Raw genomic sequence first — 21,979 nt, 5'->3', positions numbered from 1 at the left:
AAATACCACATCCTTTTATATGGCACTGGAACTCTTCCACTCGTATCTTTATAACGAGGCTTCCCACAAAATTTGCATGTAACCCGCTGTTCATCAGCCCTCCAATAAATTATGCAGTTGTCTCTGCATACATCTATTACCTGATACGATAAACCAAGACCAGCTACGAGTTTCTGAACCTCGTAGTATAAACCATGAGCTACATTATCCTCGGGTAGAATACTTTTTACAAAATCAGCAATCGCATCCACACAGTCTTCAGCCAAATTATAATCTGTTTTAATGCCCATCAATCTTGTAGCAGATGATAAAGCTGAATGACCATCTCTGCAACCTTCGTACAATGGTTGCTTTCCAGCATCCAACATATCATAAAATCTTCTAGCTTCTGCATTGGGTAAATCTTCCCCTCTAAAATGATCATTTACCATCTGCTCAGTACCTACACCATAATCTACATCCGTTCTAATTGGTTCTTCTAATCTAACCGCTGGCTGAGGTTCGCTAGTACTACCATGTTCATAATCAGTTTCCCCATGATGATACCAAATTTTGTAACTTCGTGTAAACCCACTCAAATATAGATGAGTCCAAACATCCCACTCTTTAATAACCTTTCTATTTTTACAATTAGAGCAAAGACATCTTAACATACCTGTTTTTGCTTCCAGTTGTCGGTGAACTAACCCCATGAATTCGGTTATACCTCGTTGGTATTCTTCCGTAAGCAATCTCGTGTTCAGATCCAAATGAGGTCGATCGATCCAAGAACGAAAATAATTTGAAAAAGACATGTTTTTTATGAATCAAATTCGTGTGTAAAGAGAGTAAGAGGGAGGATGAAGATATGGAGTGAATGAAGAGGAAGAGAGGTGCTTGTATTTATAGTTGAAATCCTGCCGACAGACCGAGGAAATTCCGACGGAATTCTGACGCTAACGGATTCCGACGCTAATGGCTAGTTCGTCGGAATTTCCTCGGAATTTTTAAAATCTCCCAACGGCTCTCCAACAGCTCTCTAACGGCTATAATATATCCTCGGAATTCATCGGTTTTTTCCGAGGAATACATTTTTCATCGGTATTCCATAAGAATATTCCGACGGAATAATATTTCCTCGGAATTCCGTCGGTATATTCCGAGGAAATTCCGAGGAAACCAAATTTTGTGTTTCTTCGGAATATCCTCAGAAATTCCTCGGGATATTCTGAGGATTTCATTTTCCGTCGGAATGTCCGTCAAAATACCGCTGTTTTCTTGTAGTGAAAGTATTTCATAAATAAAATATTACTAATTTTAATATAGTCTTCATATAAGTTATAACAATGAAGTGAACAAACCATGCAAAACATCATCCCAAAGTATCTTCCATTTTTTTTTCTGTTGAGTTTCTTGGAAGAGAACTCCACTCTCTTCTCTCATCAACTTTTTACAATATAATTAAGTAGTGAGCTATCTGGTCCGGTTATCACATAAACCGGAAAACTAAAATTAACATTTCGGATTAATGAAACAAAAAAAAAATGAAAAAGCGGCATGAACCTAAAACATGGCGGGAAAACGAGGAAGAGTGACATGGACCTAAAACCCCCAAATACTCAATTTCTCAAAAATCTGATTTATCGCAAAAATTGAATTTACCGATGGAATCCGATTCAGACTCCGACGGTTCTCATATCTCCGCCACTCCTCCCCGTGACCCTTTTCCTTCACCGCCGCCAAAGCAGGTTCCTCCAGTTTCCCGTAAAGCACCGTCTTCTTCTTCTTCTTCTCGCTCGAAGCCCAAAGCACATACGCATCCGCAGGCTCCTGATCACTCGGAGGAAGCTCCAGTACCATCTTCCTATCCTCCTCCACCTTCTTTATTCACCGATCTCCCCTTCCGGATCTGCGAACCCTCGAATCGATCCCAACCCGCTGGGTCTTCCTCTTCCGTTTCGTCCTTCTATAGACTCCCGAGAGCGAATACATCGGAATCGGAATCCCAATCGAGTAGCGTCAATCATGTCCTCCCAGAGCTCCCTCACGTGCCAGTCGTTAGAAGAAAGCCTCCTAACCTCATCACGGATTCTATAACTTCTCAGCCGGTTAAAGCTCCGGTGGTGTTTCGTAGCGGCGGCGAGGGTAATTTCGTGAAATTGAACTTGAACGGCAAGAGAGGGAAGAAGTTTCCCAGCAAATACAAAAGCGCATCCAAATCCAGAAGCAAATTCGCATACAGAGGGAAGAGATACAAGAAGTCAGAAGCTAACGGCGAAGAAGAAGAAGGTGAAACTTGGTTGGATGAAGAGTCTGATTTGCAGAGAGATAATGGTTTTATCAGCTCGGTAGAGGAAGCTGTTCTTGCAGTGAAGGCTGAGGCTTCTGATGAGAATCTGACGAAGCTGTTGAGTTTAGTGTATGGTTATGAGTCTTTTAGGGATGGGCAGTTGCAGGCTATCAAGATGGTTCTTTCTGGGAGTTCAACCATGCTTGTGTTGCCTACTGGTGCTGGCAAGTCTCTCTGCTACCAGATTCCGGCTATGATTCTTCCTGGGATCACGCTCGTTGTGAGCCCTTTGGTTTCGTTGATGATTGATCAGTTGAAGCATTTGCCTTCGGTTATTAAGGGTGGTCTCTTAAGCAGTAGCCAGGTGTGTGCCTCAGTTTCTTTACTTTTGGATCATTTCATAGTCTCTAATGGAGTCTGCTTTGTGAATGTGTTTTATTAGAGACCTGAGGAAGCAACAGAAACATTGAGGAAACTCAAAGAAGGCATAATAAAGGTATGTTCTTTAGGGATGTTTTGGACGGCTTACTTCTGATATGAATACTTCATGTTCATTTGTGTTGTTAAATATCAGGTTCTCTTTGTGTCTCCCGAGAGGCTTCTGAACGTAGAGTTTTTGTCAATGTTTCGCATGTCTTTATCTGTGTCGCTTGTCGTTGTGGATGAGGCACACTGCGTATCAGAATGGTGAGTGCTTAGTATCTACTGCTTTTCCTTGTTCTGTTTTTTTTTGGGTTCTTAAGACCTATTCTGAACAGGTCTCATAACTTCCGCCCTTCATACATGAGACTCAAGGCGTCAATGCTGTATTCTGCACTCAAGGCAGATTGCATTCTTGCAATGACTGCAACCGCCACTACTATGACTCTTCAGGCTGTCATGTCGGCACTAGAGATACCGTCAACCAATCTTATTCAAAAGTCACAACTCAGAGAAAATTTCGAGCTGTCTGTCTCATTGAGCGGAGCTAACAGGTATGTGCTTTGTTTACACGTTTCACCTTTTGTTGTACTGATTGAAATCTGAAATCTAAACAGACTGAAAGATCTATTGATTTTGATGGAGTCTCAACCATATAAGAAGATTCGGAGCATTATCGTGTACTGCAAATTTCAGGTAAGCGTGCTTATTTAATTATCCACGGATATTTGAAAATACTCTCAAACTTTCTCGATTTCTTACTTAATCATTCATAATGCGAACGTAAGAGACTTTGGGATGTGTTTTGTGCAGTATGAGACTGACATGATAAGCAAGTATTTACGTGATAACAACATCACTGCAAAGGTTGTTTCCATTTTGAAATCTCCAATAGACGTTTATCTATGGCTAATTTTATTCTAATCAAGCTTAGCTCGACCATTTATCCAGGGTTATCATAGTGGTCTTCCAGCGAAAGACCGTGTTCGCATACAAGAGTCATTTTGTTCCAATAAGATTAGAGTGGTGAGAAAATAAGTTCAGTGATTTCCATACACCTTGTTTATAATTGAAAACTCTCGCTGAGAGCTGTGTAATGACAGTACTCAACTATTTTTGGTATGTTTTGGAAGGTTGTTGCAACTGTGGCATTCGGCATGGGACTTGACAAAGGAGATGTTGGAGCTGTAAGCTTAAGGAAAACCCTTATAATACTTGAAAATTGATTCACACAATAGACATGCTTCTAAAGTTTATCGGTCTACTTTAGGTAATCCATTTCAGCGTGCCAGGCAGTTTGGAAGAATACGTTCAGGTTCAAACTGTTTTTTTTCGTTCCCAGTATGCTAAGTGGTCAGTTTGCATATGACGGTCTCAAGAAACTAAATGTATTTATCACAGGAAATTGGACGTGCTGGTCGTGACGGGCGGTTATCTTATTGTCATCTCTTTTATGATGAGGACACATATCTAAAGCTTCGGAGTCTTTCACACAGGTGATTTGTGTGGGTACTAACTATCATTTGTCCTGGCTTTGCATTGAAAGGCTTTTCAGTTACTTACCTTTTGTCTTCCCCGTTTCTTGTTCAGTGATGGTGTTGATGAATATGCAGTTGGAAAATTTCTCACCCATGTGTTCTCATCTGACACAAAGCAACATGAGAAGATATGCTCCATAGTCATTGAATCTGCCTCTCATAAATTTGACATGAAGGAAGAGGTATTCTTCTTAAACTTGATGACATTTCTTGAACCCATTGTTCTCTACCTTCTTATCATTAAATGTCTGCTCTTGTGAGAGTATGGGCAGGAAAATTCGATTTTCATCATAAATTCTCTGACTCCTCACTGGGGATCTGGCAGGTTATGCAAACGATTTTGACACATTTAGAGTTGGGGGAAGTGCAATACTTACGTATGCTTCCACAGGTTAACGTATGTTGCACGTTGAACTTCCACAAGGTAAGGAAGCTGTTTGCTGAATAAATCCCCTTTTAGTTACAAATTCATATATATTTTTGTTAGCGGTGTATGCTCTAAGCTTCTGATGCTGAGAACATTGTTATGCTACATGCGCAGTCTTCTCCAAATATTCTGGCTGCACGAAACATCATAGTTGCAGCAATTCTGAAGAAGTAAGTGTCTATCCATCGTCTCCAGCTTTACTAGTGAAGTGATTCTGAAGATGTGTTATAGTTGCAGCAATGCATGAGATTTTTGTGCTGTTTTCAGGTCTCATGTGAAGCAAGGGTTATATGTCTTCGATATCCCAACAGTGGCCTCTAGCACAGGTGTTGCAACAACAGATGTCTTGGCTGAGATTCAAACTCTGAAGGTTGATAATCTTTCTCTGGCCTATAATAAATCTATGGCTCAGTAATATATTGTTTCATTTCATCTTCATAAGAATGTTAACTACACAAAGGAACCATGATCGAATTGCACGCAGTAATTATGAAGAAGAACTTAAGCCCACAGAACTGAAGGATATATGAATGAACATCACTGATAGACACATGAATTAACTTCACGAATAGGACTCTAGTATGATATAGAAGAGATACTTAGTCAGAGTATCATTTTGTGATAAAGTTTGATTCCAGAGAAAATTGATTTTTCCTTTGCTATATTGCTTAGATTGTATAGTTTTGAAGACTTTAGTCGTTGATATGTCATTGTAGATGAAGGGGGAAGTAACATACGAGACGAAGGACCCCGCCTTTTGTTACACAATCTTAGAATCTCCAAAGGATACATCTTCGTTGTCCAGCCATCTTACCAAGTGGCTCGCAGAGGTTGAATCTTGCAAAGTAAGTTCGTCACTTGCAGCTAACAGTTACTCATTCTTTCATGGTTGCAGTTACAATGCTTGTTGTGCTATATGTTGACATAATTCTGCAATTGAATTAGGTAAGGAAACTAGATATTATGTCAAGTGCAGCCATGGCTGCTATAAATGTCTCCAACACTTCAGAAACTAGTTCGGGTGCCAAGCAAACTCTGAGCCTGCAAAGCAGAATCTTGGATTACTTCAATGGAGACGAAAACTGTGACGTTCCGAGCAAGACGACTCAAAATTGGTACACTAACAATATGTTTAATGTCTTTTCATCTTTGTTAAAGACGTCTTTCTATTTAAACTGATCAACACTTATTTTGTGGATACAGTTCCTTTCTACGAGCAGACATAAAGGTGAAGATCCAAGAAGCTATTTAACACTTACTTTGTTTTGCTATATATCCAAAAGAAAAATTCATCTGATATTGAGAGTGAAAAAACAGGTGTTCTTGCAGAGTAATCGCCAGGCCAAGTTCACGCCAAGAGCCATAGCGAGGATAATGCATGGAGTTGGAAGTCCAGCTTTTCCTAATTCAATCTGGTCCAAGACACATTTCTGGTATGATCATCAGCGTTTATCTTAAGCCAAGCCAGACACATATGTTTTGTTTCAGTTAATCTTTGATGATTTGATTATTTGATTTTTATTGAATAATGGTGGTGCAGGGGAAGGTATATGAGCGTAGACTTCCGAGCGATAATGGAAGCTGCACAAACAGAGCTAATGAATTTTGTTGATAGAAATGCGGCTTTAGCTTCATAGAGTGAAACTTGAATATTTACACACTTACGTCAATAGATCATTCTAAATTGTGCATTGTCTATTACAGTGTGTGTTTACACACCGTGAAGATTTGCTTAGAGTCTGACTCACATACAGTTGTGCACTTTATCCGAGGTTAGGAGTTAGTAAAAAGAACTAATGAGAACTACATTAAAGATAATGTTTTTGTTATAATTTTTCTTGAGACTGTTTACATCACTTTATTTATGTCCTTTACGAGTAAGAGCATTCTCTGGCTGCTTTAAATCATACGACATTTTCAGAAACTGAAGGTGTTTCTGCGTTGTTGATGTTCCCAGACAACTGAGTGTTCTTCTCCTCAAGATTTGATTCGTAGACATAGAAAGACTGAACCAGATATATGGCCTATGGGAACGATGGGCAAAACAGAAAGAAAGGATCAAGATTAATAAAATTAAAGAATTAAGCTTCCTAAAGAACTGTAGGTTAAATTCAGTGACTATACGGTGTAAATAAAAGTATTAAATACAGTTGTTTAATTTAAAGATGAGACAAGAGGTCTTTTTAAAAACATCCCACATCGAGAAAGAGAGAACTTTACACATGAGCTTCCTAGTATAAATAAAGAAGCTGAGCCCATCTTACAATTCATACCTTTCTCGGCCTTTTGGCTAAGATCAAGTGTAGTATCTGTTCTTATCAGTTTAATATCTGATATGTGGTCCATTGGGCCACACGATATTAACTTTATTTTTTGAGGGAGATGGCCCAATAAAATAGCTTGTTATCTGGGTTATCACGAGTCGTTCATGCGTTGCACTACTGCACGGGCCTTGCTCAGTCCACCAACATTTAGTTCTAAAAATTGAAATTGTGAAATAGTAATTATTAAAATTGAAATAGGATTGGGTTCCATGGACAATACTATTTTCTTTTTGGTCTTTATTCTGTTACTGGGCCTTATAACATGTAAATTAAAGAAAATATCAACACTGGTAAACTGAGAAGCCATAGCTTTTCCATATAAAACTGAATTGGAATTTCTCGAGGCTGATTTACACAGCAGTTCTGAATCTGTAACAGTGGCTGCATCAAGGGGAATAAATACCAAATAAGGTATCACCCCTTGCAAATCCATCTAACTATAGATCTCACTGTGGCAACATAATATCAGAAGCGAAGAAAAACTACCTGTGTCTCTAATACACAGTCACTTTTCTAAGAATATGTATACCTTGCAGATTAATAATGAAATTCATATTAAAATAGTAACTCTGCCGTTAACCATGCTAACTATTCGTGTCTCGTTAGCATTACTTTCACATCATATCACATTTTAACTTGAAATATGTTACTAAAAATCACATATCCAAATAAAAAGTAATATGCTAAACTAATTTGGGTATTAGTCTGATCACTGATGTGATGAAAACCAGCTTATACATTATTGTGTGAAACAGTTTATGAAATTATTCTAACTACTATTAGAGTTTTAACCCGTTAGCACGGCCACAATGTTAACTCAAAACACCAAATCTCTTCATAACATCAAAAAACAAATTACGCTTATTAGCCAAAGTATTTCTAGTTACCCAAGATGTCCAATTTTTTCTCCCTACTATTTTCCCAGACCAAATGATTTTATATGCCTAATATCAGAAAGTATATACATACGAATGCATATTTAAAAAACCTACATACGGTTATAAAAATAGGCACGATCGAAGGTGACCATTTGGCTTGTACTTAAAAGTTAAAAAGTTGTCGAATATTTTAAATAACATCTAGGAGAACACCTCTTGTTGGTTTTCGTTCCCACTTGTATTTCCACATCGCCACTTCTACATTTCTTAATTTACTTTTGGGTTTTAATGAAAGTTGAACACACAATTTAACGAGAGATTCTTGTCGTCATATCTTTTTTTCCTTTTCATTACTTTTCTAAAGGTAAATTCCAAAATACTCGTTGGAAATAAATAATTATGCAAAACCCACCTTTCGTCAACAAAAAAGAAAAGTCTTGCCCTTTATACTAAACTAGTAAACAAAAAACGTCTTAACGTGTGAGACTTTTAGGCAAATGAAATATCGTGATAGAGTTTGCCAGATTTGCTATTATATTATATACTTTTACGTTCTCTACCAAAAAAAATAATTATTTAGCTTCCACTTAAAATATAAATGTCAAATTATTATTTAAATAACGAAAAAGTATGACGTAAAAATGACCTATGCAATACGGAAAGTCCACGTAAGTAAGTAACAATACCGAGATGTAGTAGATCCAAAACACGAGATGAGATCCAAAACTGTCGGCACTAAATCAGATACTCTAATAAGCGAACCGTATGTAATAAGATCCGATAGTAAAAAGGGCAAAAGTGGAAATAAAAAAGGCCGTGTGACGTGTCACAACAGTCTTAACAAAACCTGTAATCTCCACCGTCGATCGTAGCGTTCGCAGCCACCGGAGGAATCGCGAAATGCCATAACCTCCCCGCGGCATGAACTCTGTATTTCGCGCATAGAAACTCCTCCGCGAAAGTCTTCTCAACTCTCCGGTTAACGTCGTGCAAGAACACGTGAGTGACTCCAGGCTTCTTCCTGTTCCTAGCCATAACCGCCGCCGAGAAAATCGCCGCCATTCTTCCCGGAGCTTCGGCGAAGTAACCCTTAGGAGCGTCGAGCATGATCAAATCCCACTCTGTGTCGTAGAACTCATCAGGAAGCCCCGTGAGAGCGAGCTTGCAACGTTCGTTTCCTCGGAGATACGCCTTCGCCGGGAAACAGCTAGGTTCTGTTTTGTAAGAACGTAGAAGCTTGTCGGCTTCTTGTAGCTGCGTTCTGTAACGCACGTGATGGGCGTGGAGGAAGGGAGCGTCTTTGGTTACTTTCTGGAACCACTCGAGATCTTCTTCGAGGAATATGGTTTTGCCGCGTGGGTTAAGAGAAGCCCACATGAGCGAGTCGAGGCCCAGACCGAAGACGAGGAAGTTGGCCGGAGCTAGCTCTTTCAAGACGTTGAAGGAGATTGAGATCTCGTGGATGTTTTGTTGTGGGGTTATGGTGGAGGTCGCGTAGTGGACGATGGCTTGGAGCTGGATCGGTGTCGCTGAGTAATCAGCTGCTGCGGCCACCGCTCGGCTTTTGGCGCTTGCGGTGGAGCAGAGGAAGAACGCGTCGTCGGCTGATCGTATGAAGGATGTGAAGAGTAGAGCGCTTCCGATAAGACCGGCGAGTAAAACGAAGGTGATGATCGAACGTTTCTCCGATGGGATTATGTTGCTCATCCTGTTTGTTTCTTTATTTCAGATCTGACTGTTTCTTTCTGTGTGTTTTGTCAAGTTTCAGACCATGAAATGAGGAGATAGAAATGTGAATGAGTTGAAAATTAGTAGGTTACTATTATTTGGAGAATGGCCTCTGATATTGTGACACGTGTCGTTTCCGACCATTCAAGTAGCTTTGGCTAAAGTGGATGATATGAGCTAGACACGTAACTATGGTTTATTCGAATTTGAAAAATTGTCAGTGTGGACACTGGACATATGTTATTTTATTGGAATATGGCTTTTCGTGCCCACGTTGGTTTGCGAAAGGTAACAATTAACAAGATCGTCCATTGCCAAATTAAATGAGATAGAAGAAGATTGGCTATACTATCTAATTTGTTTTCATGTCACACCATATAGTGGGTTATCAATCTTATGAGCTTATCAGTGTGGTTGACGTTGGTTTAATCTGTTATCTTCTAAGTTAATATGTGAGTGTTGAAAGAAAAAAATGCGAGTGTTGTTTTCATATGAAAAATGAAGAAATTGATTATGAAATAACAAAACATACATACTCTTTAACATATCTTTTCAAGCAAGCCCATTTTAAAGAGCCTTAAATTACATCATCTATTGTTTTATTTTTTCCTTGATTATTACAAAAGATTGTGGGTCCAAATATTACTTGATTCGATCGTATACACGTGTATATATGTGCGTCTATAGTAATTAACCGAAGAAAAAGGCAAAAGAAAATTCAACGATCGTAAGTCACACTTGTTAACTGCTTATAAAAACTATCAGATATCTACGACTTCCCTTCTACACAACTCTTCCTTGTGCAAAACAGCGATCGTGTCTGCTAATGGCCGATACTCGAGAGCCTATGAGCCACAAATACCGTGGTTCGTCCATTCATCAACTTGTCTAGCGCCTCCAGGACCAACTTCTTAAAAAACAAATCTATGAATTTTTTTTATTTCTTTTTCAAATCTATGAATATTACTCAACTGAGAATCTCACACTATTACTTTTTTTGGTATAAATCTGAAAGACCGTTTGAATTACTTGTAAAGTAGCGAAAGAAAAATAAATTCAAGTGTATTCTACTTTTCTGGCCTGGTCTTCATTGCGCTAGTGCGGTCTTATACTCATCTCCAGTGCGCGATCGAATTGCATTATATCCGCTTGTCGTGTCTGCTTTCAACGTATGATATATAGAATATAGAGCTATATGAAATGTATGATATATAGAATATAGAGCTATACATGCAAATCGCATCAATTGGCACCTTTGGATAACATATTCATGGGAACTATCAAACTCATAATTAAACACAAGGATCAGATCAATTTCAGATCCTCGCACAAGTAACTAGCAATGTCTATTGTCAACACCGTAATGTTGTGATTAAGCCTTTCGTCCGCATCCTTAGTCTGGATGAAACCCAAACGAGCTGAATATGATATTTTCTCAAAAGAGGAAATATATCATGTGCGTATAACTGGCAATTCTCTAGATTAACTTACATTGGTGCTCATAACACACACATACTTGGTGAAGACCTAATTACATGGGATATATATCATGGCCTCATGGGATATATATCATGTGCGTATAATGTATCAAAATATATGTAAGTATGTCCCTTCTTTCATCTTTATATTAAATATAAATGCTCTAAGCCAAGGTTTCAATTTAGATTTATTTCTGGTTAAAATATCATCCAGAAAGTTGACACAAACGTTGTACCTTAGTGATATGCCTGCTAGAAGAAACATCAGTTTGGAAGAAAAGACCGTTGTACCTTAGTGCGTGTTTAAGCTAATACGTGTTATTAATTCTGAGTATATTTTTGATCTTGGAGATCTCTTTTCATTTGTATTCTAAAAGTTTTTGTTTCTCTTTTTTGAACTGAGGTATTATAAAAGTTTCCATATATATATATCTTTGACATTGACTCAGAAATTAACATCAATATATTACGACGCCTTAGAAGATATGATTAATATTCGTGTGAGAGTGTGTGAGGTAAACCTTGAGAAAAGCCCAAGACTTCTTCAGCTTTGGTAGTTGACAAGAAACGAAGATAACTTTTGTCGCTAAATGTTGAAACGGCATAGCATTAATGCATTGTAACAACTTTCTTTTAGGGGTCAACACTTGTGGAATTCTCTTTTAAGAGATTTTCATGATTTACGGATTTAGCATCCCAATATGAAAGAGGTTGATTGAGAATGGAGTACCCAATAAAAAGAGTCACATGTACATTCTTTATGGATACAACTTTTTTTGAAAATTATATAGCTCAAGATATTTTTGTATAACGAAAAAAACAAAGGAAAGGAAGAACCAGCAGGTTCTATCATTGAATCGAATGAATGAAAGCGACAAAATTACTAGAAACTGAGACTTCATATCTTGATCTTACGTGAACGACTAAATTAGTAACGCGTTGTAGCAATTACTCTCGTGCGGATGCATTTATCACTTTCCGTTGGACTCAGCCCGGACATCGTCATTTTTTTCTTTGCTTACATGAGTATCCTTCCGGTTAAAGATCGTATATGAGTTTTAAAATAATTACTTTGTTACAAAAATTTATGTTTCATATACAAAAAGCTAATCAAATATCAATCTACAAATGAAAAAAAAATCAATCATGAAATGGAAAAATGCCTTCTTGATTGATGCTAGATATATATATTCTTTAATGTGAAACACATTCTCTAGTTATAAGCAAATAACATGAAACTAATAAAAATATTACAATCTATATAATCAGTTGGGCAAATAAACCTCTGCTAAATGCGTAATTTTGAAAAAAGAATAAGGGCAAATTCGTACTTTCCTTTTGAAATTAAACATTTTTCCATTGATAATGGATGTGTTTGTTACTCGACCCAAGCGTCAATAATACCACAAGCAAACAAAAGAAAGGCCAACAAGTCAACAACTATATCAGCGTCGTTAATGTTCATATGTATAGGTGTCGATCTAAGCTCCCAACTACAAACACCACGTCTACAGTGGCATTTACTACGCAACACACACCTCAAAGTCATTTTTGCTTTTAAATACAAACAAAATCTCCAACAAAACAAACAAAGCAAAACACAGAAGAAAGGAAACCAAAAAAAAAATCTGATAATGAAGGGTCTTCATTTCCACCTCTTCCTAGTCACCATGACGGTCGTTGTATCCGTCTCCGCGGCTACACCGGCAGCTCCGGCGGCAGGAGGAGCGTTGGCAGACGAGTGCAGCCAAGATTTTCAAAAGGTGACGTTGTGTTTGGATTTCGCGACCGGGAAGGCACCAAATCCGTCTAAGAAGTGTTGTGACGCTATCGAAGATACAAAAGAGAGGGATCCAAAGTGTTTGTGTTACGTGATACAACAAGCGAAGACAGGAGGACAAGCTTTGAAGGATCTTGGTGTCCAAGAAGATAAACTCATTCAACTTCCAACTTCTTGCCAGCTCCACAACGCTAGCATCTCCAACTGTCCAAGTACGTTTTGGCTCCTTTTCTAGTATTACTTAATTATTTTAGTTCATATATATGTATGGTTTCACTGAGATTTAAATTCAGGAAATGCATGTTGTTGATTATGGATTTGGTATCTCAGCATTGCACTTTTGAGGAAATATATTATTGAAATTACAGAATATTATTTATATATTCATATTAATAATGAGGCGATTCTTAAACTATATCTATTTGTAGCCATAATCGTGCGGAGTTTTTAATGTTCAAGGTGATTGATATTTTTTTTGGTTAAGGTGTTTCAGATACTCTTTTAACTGATTGTCTCAGTAGTTTGATTTCCCTTTTGTATAGCATCTACAAACAAAATTATTTTCGCATGCTTATACTATAATACTTTAAGGGAATACGATAGCTAGGTGTCTTGAGATGCAACTATATATTTACTGCGAATCGTATTTAATATGTAGCGCATTGATAAGTATAACCTACTTTTTATACACCTATTTTTTATTATTAAAATACAGCCAACTTGTATCTAATAATAGTTGCATTTAAATAAGAAATTATGATGCTCCCTTCTTTTTCACTCCTACAGTAACTATTCTCTTCTTTTCACATTGTAGTTTTTGTTTAAACTTTAAACCATACAGATTTTAGTTAGCAGTAAATATAGTTGCAACTATTGGGAAATGACGATGCTAAATATACATTGTTAAGTGATGCTATTTGTTAATATATGCATGAATGAACAGAGCTTCTCGGGATTTCACCGAGCTCACCAGACGCAGCCGTATTCACAAGCAATGCCACGTCAACAACAACACCAGCGGCGCCAGCAGGGAAGTCTCCGGCAACTCCAACGACGTCTATGGGTACAGGAGGATCACCTTCCATAAGAGATGGTCACGCCACCGTGGCTCTAGCTTTCGCTTTGATCATGACCGTCTCCTTTGTCTCGATCTTGCCTAGAATGGGTTTGGCCTAGATGGTAGGCACGTGACATTAGGGATGTAACCTTTCTTTATTATGTGGTGCGCTTTTGTTTCAAAAAATTGCAAGACTATCGTTTCAAGTGTGTTTCTTGGTTCGGATCATTTGTTGTAACGAGTGAACATTCCACTTAATCGGATCTCTTTCCGCACATAACAAAAATCATCCAACGTTCAAAAGTTATTGTTAGGTTCTAACTTTTAACTTAACTGAGTTTGTGTTCCAAGACTAACGTCGTTGTTGAGAGAATTTGTGGGGTGTGTTGGTACAGAGGTGGGAGGATCGGATGCGAGATTCTCAAGAACAGCACAGTATGGTTTCCTTGAATAGCTCTCTGTCTCTCTTGGTAGAAGCTAAAGTCATCCAGTTTCGAAGAACGCATCCCACAGCTATTAAATATATTTAACATCACTATACCTTGTTCTAGTCAGCCTGTAGCTATAAAACGCAATACTATTTCACATCTTATATTTTGAAAGTCTGCCAAATGTGGTGAAATTAAGTAAACATAGATGCTGAAACTTATTTTCATTGGTCAGTTCTTGGATACGTTTCCTCGAACATCCACACATTTTACTACCTTGGATATTTTTAAAGTACATGGGAATTTATCAGGTAATATAAGCATTCTCTAATTTCCAAGAAGACAAGTTCTATGTTGGCTATATCCACGAAGGAGAAGATATTATCTTCATGAATTTGAATTCAGCAAGACCTTCCTGAATAAGTATAATATTTTCTTAAAAATTTAGGAAGATATTGATAATATGAACATCTTTATAAAAGTTAAGAAAACTTTTGTAAATGTGTATTTAGAAATATATTCTCAAATGTGTATTTAGGAAAAACTTGATAAATATATATTTATGAATACATCATTGAATTTGAATTATATGTATATTTATATTTAATAATATTTTTTAATGGGACAATTTTAAGTGATAGTATCCTATAAAGACTATGCTGAATTTCCGGCCTATATTTCCAGTTTTCCTTTTTTTTTTGTTTCCTTTCGCTTTTGAATTAGTCATGGTAGAAAAGAATTAGTCATGGTAGAAAAGGGGATTCTCTTTTTATTTCCAACACTTCCCCTGTCTTGTGCCTAAAAGAAAGTGCAAGACATTTTGTTTCCATCCACACCTCCAATCTTTTGATTATGATAATGAATTTTCTTTGCAGATATGTATAAGTTGTACATAAACTGCAGGGGAGATGAAGTCAAAGTGGGAAAAGAGAAGACTTTTGAAGGCAATACAGAGGGCCAGGGGGCTACCATGTTTGTCTATGGCGGTGGCGCAGAGAAGCACTAGGGATCTAGTAGCACATGACGTTTCTTGGACGATGTTGCAGAAGTGGGCGATTACACCATATTGAACACTTCAAGACTATCAGCAAACAGACCATCTCCCATTATTGAAATCTACAAAACAGCTAGGATATCTCCACTGGTATTGACCTACTATGGTCTTGGCCTTGGTAATAGAAACTACACTGTGAGCCTGCACTTCGCTGAGATTGGTTTTAAGGCCGACATGCCCTAAGAAAACTTTTAATAACATATTTTTTATAATTTTTATAATATCATATATATATATATATAATTCAAAATATCACACAAGTTTTTTAAACTAATCCAACTCCATTAATAATTATTAAAGATAATTTTATGAAGTTTATTTTATAGAAATATTTGTTAATATTATCACCAATTGACTATAAATCAATCATAATTTACTAAAATCAATTGTTAATAAGAAAATTTAACATTTAAAAATGATATTTTACTTATATTTTATTTAATTTTTACTCATATTTTATATAATTTTACTTATATTTTTATTATTTTTCACTTATATTTTATAAAATTTTAGTAAAGTTTATATGTAACAATAATAAATTCGTAAAAACATTAGTTTTGTTTATATATATTTTTAGCTTGTGTGGCTTGTCATCTGGGCAGGCTTTGGCCCTACCCTATGATTTCAGCTATATTCCCATGGAACCTAGTATGTCTTTAATTTTAATTCGGAAATGAATGGCTTGAATTTTTTTAGTGAATCGGTGATGATTGCCTTTGCTCTCAGTTTGCAGATTTTAAACCTCCAGTTTATCATGATAACAAGGGCCTTATCATAAGCATAGCTGTTGCGGTTATAGTCAGCGTCTCCCTTATTATTAGAGGACAAAGCCTAACACAAAAGCAAATAGAAGAGGTATGTGCTGCATAGTTGCTCATGAGACTATCTAGATGTCTTGGAAAATTAAGAGGGTTTTAATGCCAAAACCTCTGCTCATTGAGTCCCCCTTATGAAAAAATAAATTAATTAAGTAACCTTTATTTCTTCTTGATATTACATTGCAGAGGATATATCGCTCCCGATATGCGATGCATGGTGAATTGACTGAAAAAGACGATGTAATTCAGTATGGTTGCTCTTGAAATCGTCAGTGGGAGAAGTAACTCAAGCTTCAAGACGGGCGAGTAATGTAGAGAATGTGAATATAAGGGTCTTTTAGTCTTTGTATTATACCTAGAATACTTCATGTAATCAGTATAAATACCGTATCATACATAATAATAACTAGATTTTGATCCGCACAGGCGTGCAGGTGTATTTTTTTAAAAAAATATGATGTTATTTGCTGTTTATGTCACTATTTAGGGTTGGGCAAAAAACTCGAACTCGAAGAATTGAACCGATCCCAATCCGAAGAAGTAGTACTAAATCCGAACTGGAATTGAATAAATATCTGAATTATTCAAATTTTGGTATTTGAAGAACTGAAACCTAATCAGATCCGAACCGAAGTATTTTGGGTATCCAAAATAGATTTATATACTTATATATTTTAATTATTTTTACATTTAAAATATATAAAGACATCCAAAATATATATGATACTTTTAAGTTTGCATAAATGCTTGAAAATATATACAAATAATCAAACGTAAATATCTTAAATAGTTAAAAAATACTCAAAACTCCAAAAATACGTAAATAATTATTAATTCTCTGTCCAAATATTTAAACCAAACCTATTTAAATTGGTTATCCAATTCCGAACCAAATCCTCAAAGATCTGAACTGGACACGAAATCCCAAAAGACCCGAAAATGAACCTGAACACCCACCCCTAATCACTATTGTATATATATGTGTGTCATCATAGGTTACAAAATATGTGTTATCATATAATTAATCGTATTTTATATGTACTATCAAATAAGTTTTCTTATAATTAATAATATTTTATACGTACAATCATGTAAATAATCATATATATTATATTTTAAAATTTAATATGAAATATAAAAACCATAATTTAAGTTGGTGTTTGAAATTGGGCTTCGTATTGTATTTTTATTATATATATTGAAAATATTTTTATAATAGTTATTGGAAAATATGTTAGTAAAAATCAAATTTTGAATATATGTATATTTTTGAATGAATTTTTGATATAAATTAATATTAAATTATTATTTTGATTTGAATATATATATATCAAGTAACATAGACCCATTATTTTTTAATATAATGTAATGGACTTTCAAATTTTTAGTAGCATAAGCCCATTATTCTTTTTCTTAACTTACTGATATCCATGTTTCCAAACATAACTCTTTTTTTAACTACTATCCATATTGCCAAACAATCTCAATGTGTACTTCAACTTTAATAATATAGAAGTACGTTCAGCAAAAGTAATTTACGTCCCTTCTTAATTGGGCTTACGTTTTGCAGGATAATGGACGTTTGCTTGAGCTTGTTGATCCAAAATTAGGGTCAGAGTTCTCTGAGAAGGATGTCTGTATTGTTGTGTACATAGCAATGATGTGTATAAACATGTCTCCTACGCTAAGGCCACTATGATCGAGGAGGAGACTAATCACATCTGATATTAAATAAATTTCGTTTTTTAGCTTCTCTCCATTATCAGCCAAAACAAAAATTAGATGAACAATTAAAAGCATAACAGATTTATATTTAAACTATATAGGATCTTGTATCTTCACTATTTTTTAATCTTTTTATTTGTTTGTTCCAGTACTATATATATTTTGCAATCAAATTATGCTAGTAACCGATCAAAACTAAAAGGAGATGGAATAAATATTACCTCAAAACCGGGCTCAAACGTTTACAATATATATAGAAATATTACCTCTAGCAATATACACTGAAATCAGACTGTAAAAAAAGTCTAGAAAGTAATCAACTTCTAATAAGCTATAAGCTTGGTTCCACAGTAAACCAGGAGTAGTAGACAATCTCCAAACTAAATCATCCAATCAGAAGATCTGAAATTACACATCATCAAATACATTCGTCACTTGCTACACGCCGCCGAAGAACACATTTTCTTGATTCACCTTCTCCCACAAACCACAATCTCTCCACCTTCTCAAAATGTGAATGCTCAATCGAAATCAATACTGAAGAGAATTGTGAAGTGTGGTGTTCGACTCCAGCTCGTTACACCGAAGACTTGTTGGGACAGAACCCAATAGTGAAACCTGTTACAGAAGCAATACGGATAAGTGAGATTGGCATCAGGTAGAGTTAAATGAAGTCCCTAAAATCGACACTAACCTTATAAAGAGAAGGCTGCATTGTAGAGGATCTGAGCTCATCTAACAACGTAACAACCTCATCTTTTTCATTCTCTTGTATACATAAGAGAGTGTGTGACGCCATTAATGTACTGAGAGAGAGAGAGCTTATGTAGCTCTGGTGATAGTGAATTCCATGCACTGATCCTGAAGGAAATGTACCCATACATTAACGAGGAACTCTAAAACCTATGTGTGTCTTTCTTTCTTGCTTTCAATTGCTTGTGTTTTCCTTCTTGAGTGTCAAAGGAGTCGCGAACCTGAAACAAACGAGAAACGATCACAGTGAGCTAGAGAGAGTGAGATAAGAGAAAAGAGAGATATAATGAGCGAGATACTTCTACAATTGGTATCATAGCTCGGTTAGAGAGCATTAAAAGGATCAGAAGGAATACTCAACACACCGTACACGCGGTGAACAAGGGGGACAATGGATCGATGAATTCATCAAGCAAGGAAACCGTAACTTCATCAAAAGAATCCAGATCAAGATCTCAGGCCTATTCTAAACCTATCTTTTACTTTTGAATCGGATACATAGAAAATTTGTGTAGTACTAGTTCTCTGTGAGATTGTTTTTTGTTGATTGCAGGTAACATGAGTGTTGCTTCTACATCATAAAGATGGATCCAACTCCAAGGAGGTTCGAGATAGAGAAGTTCATGGAAATGACAGTTTTGGCTTATGGAAGTTCAAGATGCTGACCCAATTAGAAATCCAAGGCTTGCTGTCAGTTCTTGACAAAGATACGACTTCAGTATCAGATGAAAGGAAGTTAGAAAAAGGAACTGATGTCAAGAAGGATCCAAAAAAGTTTGAAAGGATCTACGGGTTAGGAGTCTGTTCAGTACATGCTTAAGTGATGTAATCCTAAGGAAAACAATGCACGAGCAAACAGTTTTAAGGATGTGGAAAGTATTGGAAAGGGACTATCAAACAAAGTAATTTCTTAATATGATCTAATTGAAGAAAAAGTTCTCTTTCTTCAAGATGGAAGAAGACGAGACACTGGAAGAAAACTTTGATCTATTTCTAAAGTTGAAAGCAGATTTGGCAAGCATCTAGGTTGATCTAGCTCTCAGCAGCATACGAACCATTGGTTCACAAACTGTGAATGAAGTCATGACAGCAACCTAATCCAAGAAGGTGGAATTGAAACATAAAGTAATGTTATCATCAAAAGGGAGACAGTCGGAAGGTCTATACGTGGATGCTATGGGAAGAGCAACTAGCAAAAGTGGAACTTATAGTCAAAGTAAGTCTCCCTAGTAACTTATACTATTTCAATCTATTTTTTTAAAATATAATGAAATATCCTTAATTAGTTACCACTTTTCAAAATACAGTTAATAAAAAAAATTAACATTTGGATTTAAGGTTTAGTGATTATTGTTTAGGATTTAACATTTAAGGGATGAGAATGTGTTTATAAACATTTATAAATGATTTAGAAGTGTTAACTTAATTTTTATCACAAACTTACACATTTATAAAATTGATTATCATTTAAGAATAAATTTGATAAAAATAGTATCAAATTTTTAGTAAATTTGAAATTCTTCCAATATAGTGTGATACATGTGATCTATTTCCATTTTAACATAACTAAAAATTCATGAGTATGTATTTTTCTTTCGGCTTATGGGTATTTTATGTCTAGTTTGAAAAAAATTGGAAATCTATAAAATAAAATATATTAGTTTATGCTAATATTATGATAAAATATAGAGAGATTCTCATGGATAGCCTTTTCTAGTTTATTTTCATAAAATAGATTTCAAAAAAGAAAATGATCAAAATAAGTTTTATTAAAAAGTAAATATGTATTTATACTTAAAGGTTGACTAATCCATAATTAGAGTTTAAAGTTAAGAGGTGAGGTTTTGGGATAGAGATTCAAATTTAAAAAAATAAAAAATAAAAATAAAAAATTTTAAAATAAAAAAGTCTATTTTGATCATTTTATCTTTTGAGTGTTATTTTGTGACAAAAATGAAAAAATGCGAGAGAATTATCTTACAATATATAAGTTAATAATAATATGATTTTCGTAATTTGAGAAGAAAATTAAAAAGAAAAATAAATAAATAAATAAATAAATAATAGTAGCGTTATTGCGACGCAAAGTTTTAACAGGTCAGAGAGAGCATCTCTCCATCTGAATATAAAACCCCTTTCTAATTACTCGCCGCATCGTCGTCCACCTCTCTCTCTCTCTCTCTCTCTCTCTAGCGGCGCAGATGGATCCCGATGCAGTGGCGAAGGCCTTCGTGGAACACTACTACTCAACCTTCGACACCAACCGCGCCGGTCTAGCCGGTCTCTACCAGGAGGCTTCCATGCTCACCTTCGAGGGTCAGAAGATCCAAGGAGTCCAGAGCATCGTCGCCAAGCTCACCTCTCTCCCCTTCCAGCAGTGCAAGCACAATATCTCCACTGTCGATTGCCAGCCTTCTGGTCCCGCCTCCGGTATGCTCGTTTTCGTCTCCGGCAACCTCCAGCTCGCCGGCGAGGAGCACGCCCTCAAGTTCAGCCAGGTCTATCCTTCTTCCTCTCTATTGCTTCCTTTCTTGATTTTTTAAAGAATTAGATCGCTAGTGCTTGCGTTTACTTGATTCGTATAGGGGCTATTGTTACTTTTTTTGATCTTGGTCTGATGTTGACTTTTGCGTGATTCCAGATGTTTCACTTGATGCCCACACCACAAGGAAGCTTTTACGTGTTCAACGATATCTTCAGGCTCAACTACTCTTAATCACACTATCAGATTGTTGTTGCATTACTATTTGAGCAATCCTTTTATCATATCCCTCTTTGTCTTTTTTTTCTTTTCTTCATTCATATATGATTTGTCTTGAGAACAGAGGAAAAATACTCTTTGTCTATTGTGTTTCGTTTGGTTTGGTTTGGTCATTTTCCGTTTACAATCTATTGGCTTGATCAGACAATTTGAAACAAAGTAGATTCACTCCAAAGTATCCTAAATTGCCTATTGCTAAATACCGTCTAATACAGAACCAGGCAGCTACCTACTAAAAAGAAAACGCTTTATCACAGTTAACTCAAACCGATTCTAAACGTCAAAAGGGCTTTGACTTGATGATAGAAGAGCATTGGCCTTTGCATTTGGTGTAGCAAATGTTACATCTTTTAAACCAATCAATGATGACAACTATTCTCCGGACCTGTGTAAAGCAGTGGCACAAGAGCTCTTACGGCGAGAACAGAGATAGGCCGCTTACTACATTCTCTGTCAGGATTTGACATGACAGTAGAAACAAGTGTGGTGTTGCTGATCATATCTCCTCTTGCGAACCTGGTAGACCATATCTCGCTCGTCT

At 36.2% G+C, this 21,979-nt stretch overlaps 4 protein-coding genes and 1 non-coding gene across 5 annotated transcripts; 4 read left to right on the top strand and 1 right to left on the bottom strand.

Moving 5' to 3' along the window:
• Nucleotides 1-1,621: 1,621 nt before the first annotated feature.
• On the top strand, nucleotides 1,622-6,523 carry LOC106358041 (ATP-dependent DNA helicase Q-like 5). Its single transcript, XM_013797780.3, has 19 exons — nucleotides 1,622-2,633; nucleotides 2,712-2,765; nucleotides 2,844-2,956; nucleotides 3,028-3,243; nucleotides 3,307-3,385; nucleotides 3,503-3,556; nucleotides 3,641-3,715; nucleotides 3,823-3,876; nucleotides 3,960-4,004; nucleotides 4,091-4,185; nucleotides 4,280-4,409; nucleotides 4,553-4,651; nucleotides 4,769-4,824; nucleotides 4,922-5,024; nucleotides 5,371-5,499; nucleotides 5,600-5,769; nucleotides 5,858-5,882; nucleotides 5,972-6,087; nucleotides 6,195-6,523. The coding sequence occupies exons 1-19, from the start codon at nucleotides 1,644-1,646 to the stop codon at nucleotides 6,289-6,291; spliced, it is 2,700 nt and encodes an 899-aa protein (XP_013653234.2). The 5' UTR covers nucleotides 1,622-1,643; the 3' UTR covers nucleotides 6,292-6,523.
• Nucleotides 6,524-6,923: 400 nt separating this feature from the next.
• Nucleotides 6,924-7,119, top strand: LOC125576788. The gene has a single exon (XR_007315214.1). It is a non-coding gene; the product is annotated as a U2 spliceosomal RNA (small nuclear RNA).
• Nucleotides 7,120-8,443: 1,324 nt separating this feature from the next.
• Nucleotides 8,444-9,665, bottom strand: LOC106358042 (probable methyltransferase At1g27930). The gene has a single exon (XM_013797781.3). It carries the CDS (start codon nucleotides 9,561-9,563, stop codon nucleotides 8,694-8,696), a length of 870 nt encoding a protein of 289 aa, XP_013653235.1. The 5' UTR covers nucleotides 9,564-9,665; the 3' UTR covers nucleotides 8,444-8,693.
• A 2,966-nt stretch (nucleotides 9,666-12,631) lies between these two features.
• LOC106358043 (non-specific lipid transfer protein GPI-anchored 1) lies at nucleotides 12,632-14,206 on the top strand. The gene is made up of 2 exons (XM_013797782.3): nucleotides 12,632-13,054; nucleotides 13,786-14,206. Exons 1-2 carry the CDS (start codon nucleotides 12,697-12,699, stop codon nucleotides 14,016-14,018), a joined length of 591 nt encoding a protein of 196 aa, XP_013653236.1. The 5' UTR covers nucleotides 12,632-12,696; the 3' UTR covers nucleotides 14,019-14,206.
• A 6,549-nt stretch (nucleotides 14,207-20,755) lies between these two features.
• Nucleotides 20,756-21,565, top strand: LOC106358047 (nuclear transport factor 2B). The gene is made up of 2 exons (XM_013797786.3): nucleotides 20,756-21,175; nucleotides 21,319-21,565. The coding sequence occupies exons 1-2, from the start codon at nucleotides 20,879-20,881 to the stop codon at nucleotides 21,391-21,393; spliced, it is 372 nt and encodes a 123-aa protein (XP_013653240.2). The 5' UTR covers nucleotides 20,756-20,878; the 3' UTR covers nucleotides 21,394-21,565.
• Nucleotides 21,566-21,979: the final 414 nt, after the last annotated feature.

The sequence above is a fragment of the Brassica napus genome, chromosome A7 (genome assembly GCF_020379485.1).
Source record: "Brassica napus cultivar Da-Ae chromosome A7, Da-Ae, whole genome shotgun sequence".
NCBI classification, from domain to species: domain Eukaryota; kingdom Viridiplantae; phylum Streptophyta; class Magnoliopsida; order Brassicales; family Brassicaceae; genus Brassica; species Brassica napus.
Note: the sequence above shows the minus strand (reverse complement) of the source record. Positions and strands in the feature narration are given on the sequence as shown.